Source organism: Gossypium hirsutum, chromosome A08, assembly GCF_007990345.1.
Source record: "Gossypium hirsutum isolate 1008001.06 chromosome A08, Gossypium_hirsutum_v2.1, whole genome shotgun sequence".
Classification (NCBI taxonomy): domain Eukaryota; kingdom Viridiplantae; phylum Streptophyta; class Magnoliopsida; order Malvales; family Malvaceae; genus Gossypium; species Gossypium hirsutum.
Window position 1 is genome coordinate 16,052,033 of NC_053431.1, and position 2,669 is coordinate 16,054,701.

At 41.2% G+C, this 2,669-nt stretch overlaps 1 protein-coding gene across 1 annotated transcript; it reads left to right on the forward strand.

The window, feature by feature from the left end:
• The first annotated feature begins 301 nt into the window (after positions 1-301).
• On the forward strand, positions 302-1,519 carry LOC107891033 (uncharacterized). The gene has a single exon (XM_016815712.2). It carries the CDS (start codon positions 302-304, stop codon positions 1,517-1,519), a length of 1,218 nt encoding a protein of 405 aa, XP_016671201.2.
• The last annotated feature ends 1,150 nt before the right edge of the window (positions 1,520-2,669 follow it).

Sequence of the window (2,669 nt, forward strand, 5' to 3'; positions counted from 1 at the left end):
GGGAATAGAAGTCGACCCTGATAAAGTCAAGGCTATACAGGAGCTGCCTTCGCCACGAACTCAGAAAGAAGTCTGAGGTTTCCTAGGGAGATTAAACTACATTGCACGGTTTATTTTGCAATTGACTGATAAGTGTGACCCCATATTCCGTCTTCTTAAAAAGCACAATCCTAGGGTATGGGATGATGAATGCCAAAAAACCTTTGAAAAGGTTAAACAATATTTGTCCAGACCTCTAGTGTTAACACCACCAAGCCCTGGTAGACCATTGATACTGTACTTAACAGTATTTGATAATTCGATGGGGTGTGTGCTCGGCCAACACGATGAGACTGGGAGAAAAGAAAGAGCGATATATTACCTCAGTAAAAAATTCACTGAGTGTGAAATGAGGTATCCGCCAATTGAGAAGCTATGCTGTGCTTTGGTTTTGACAACACGAAGGTTGAGGCAATACATGTTGTACCATACAACTTGGCTAATCTCAAAGCTAGACCCTCTCAAATACATGATGGAGTCAACCACTTTAAATGGAAGGATGGTCCGATGGCAGATTCTGCTCTCTGAATTTGACATAGTCTATGTAAACCAAAAAGCTGTGAAAAGGAGTGCAATAGCAGATTTCCTAGCCAGTAGAGCTTTGGAGGACTATGAACCTTTGAATTTCAATTTCCCCAATGAAGATCTAATGTATGTAGCAATCGCTGAAGGAGACATGCCTGAAGATCATTCTTGGAAATTAAATTTTGACGGAGCATCAAATGCCGTTGGAAATGGAGTTGGGGTAGAACTGATATTCCTAAATGGAGATCATTATCCATTCACTTGCAAGCTGGATTTTGACTGCATAAATAACATGGCAGAATACAATGCATGTATCATGGGAATTCAGGCAGCTATAGACCGCAAAATCAAAGTATTAAAAGTGTATGGAGATTCTGCATTAGTAATTTATCAACTTAAAGGCGAGTGGGAAACGAGAGATCCCAAATTGGTCAGTTACCGAAAGTTAATCCTGGAGTTAATTGAAGAGTTTGATGATATCACCTTTCATTACCTCCAGCGAGACGAGAATCAGATGGCTGACGACTTGGCTACACTAGCTTCCATGATCAAAGTAAATGAACAGGAGAATATGAAGCCAATTCGTATGAGTATTTGTGAGGCTCCAGCTCATTGCTGTAATGTTGATGAAGAGGAAAAAAGAGATGATCATCCTTGGTATCATGATATCTTACAATATGTGAAGAACTGTGCGTACCCAGATCAAGCAACCGAAAATGATAAAAAAACATTGAGGAGGTTAGCCAGTGACTATGTCCTAGACGGTGAGGTCCTATATAAGAAGAGAAAGGATCAGGTGTTGTTAAGATGTGTTGACGCTGTTGAGGCAAAGAAAATTCTAGAGGAAGTCCATGATGGTGTCTATGGGACACATGCCAATAGTTTCACAATAGCTCGACAAATCATGATATTCGGATATTACTGGTCTACAATGGAAGGAGATTGCATCAATTAAGCTAAGAAGTGCCATAAGTGTCAAATTTATGGAGACAAGATCTATGTGCCTCCTTCACCCCTCTATGTTATGACTTCCCCATGGTCATTCTCAATGTGTCGCATGGACGTCATTGGGCCAATTTCGCCAAAGGCTTCCAACGGACATCGATTCATTTTTGTGGTCATTGACTACTTTACCAAATGGGTAGAGGCTGCTTTGTACGCCAATGTCACAAAGTCGGCGGTTAGTAAGTTCCTGAAGAAGGAGATTGTATGTCATTATGGTATGCCAGAAAGAATCGTATCTGACAACGCGTTGAATCTGAACAATAGCGCAATAGCAGAAGTCTGCAGTCGGTTCAACATTAAACATCACAACTCATCACCATACCGCCCGAAAATGAATGGGGCGGTTGAGACAGCTAATAAGAATATCAAGAAGATTGTGGGGAAGATGGCGGAGACTTACAAAGATTGGTATGAAAAGCTCCTATTTTCCCTTTTATGCTTATCGGACATCTGTCAGAACTTCTACCGGGGCAACAACTTTCTTATTGGTTTATGGGATGGAGACAGTTTTACCTATTGAGGTCGAAATCCCTTCTCTCTGAGTTTTATCAAAGCTGAAGTTAGACGAAGCAGAATGGATCCAATCTCATTATGATAAACTAAACTTGATTGAAGAGAAGAGGCTGAAGGCTATTCGTCATGGTCAAATGTACTAGAGGAGAATGATACGAGCCTACAATAAAAAAGTTCACCCCAGGGTGTTCCATGAGGGAGACTTAGTATTGGAAAAGATTCTCCCTATGCAAAAAGATTTCAAGGGGAAATGGATGCCAAATTGGGAAGGACCCTATGTGGTAAAAAAGGCTTTCTCTGGAGGGGCATTGATACTAGCAAAGATGGATGGCAAGAGCTTGCCTAACCCGATAAATTCAGATTCTATCAAAAGATATTTTGCTTGAAGCAATTGAGGTGAAAACCCGTAAAGGGCTCCAAAAAAAAAAGAAAGGCCAAGGTGAAAACCCGTAAAAGGGCGCCTTGAGACCAAAGGGGTTTTGAATTGAAAACCCGCAAAGGGCAATTCAAATTTCGATCCAAACTGGGGCAAGCGGCAGTCTCACTACACTTGAATCGACAAAGAGGAGATAAGCTACATCTTGGGG

Bases quoted from the DNA above. Each gene is read 5' to 3' on its own strand.
- LOC107891033 (XM_016815712.2), top strand. From the start codon at position 302: ATGGGGTGTGTGCTCGGCCAACACGATGAGACTGGGAGAAAAGAAAGA.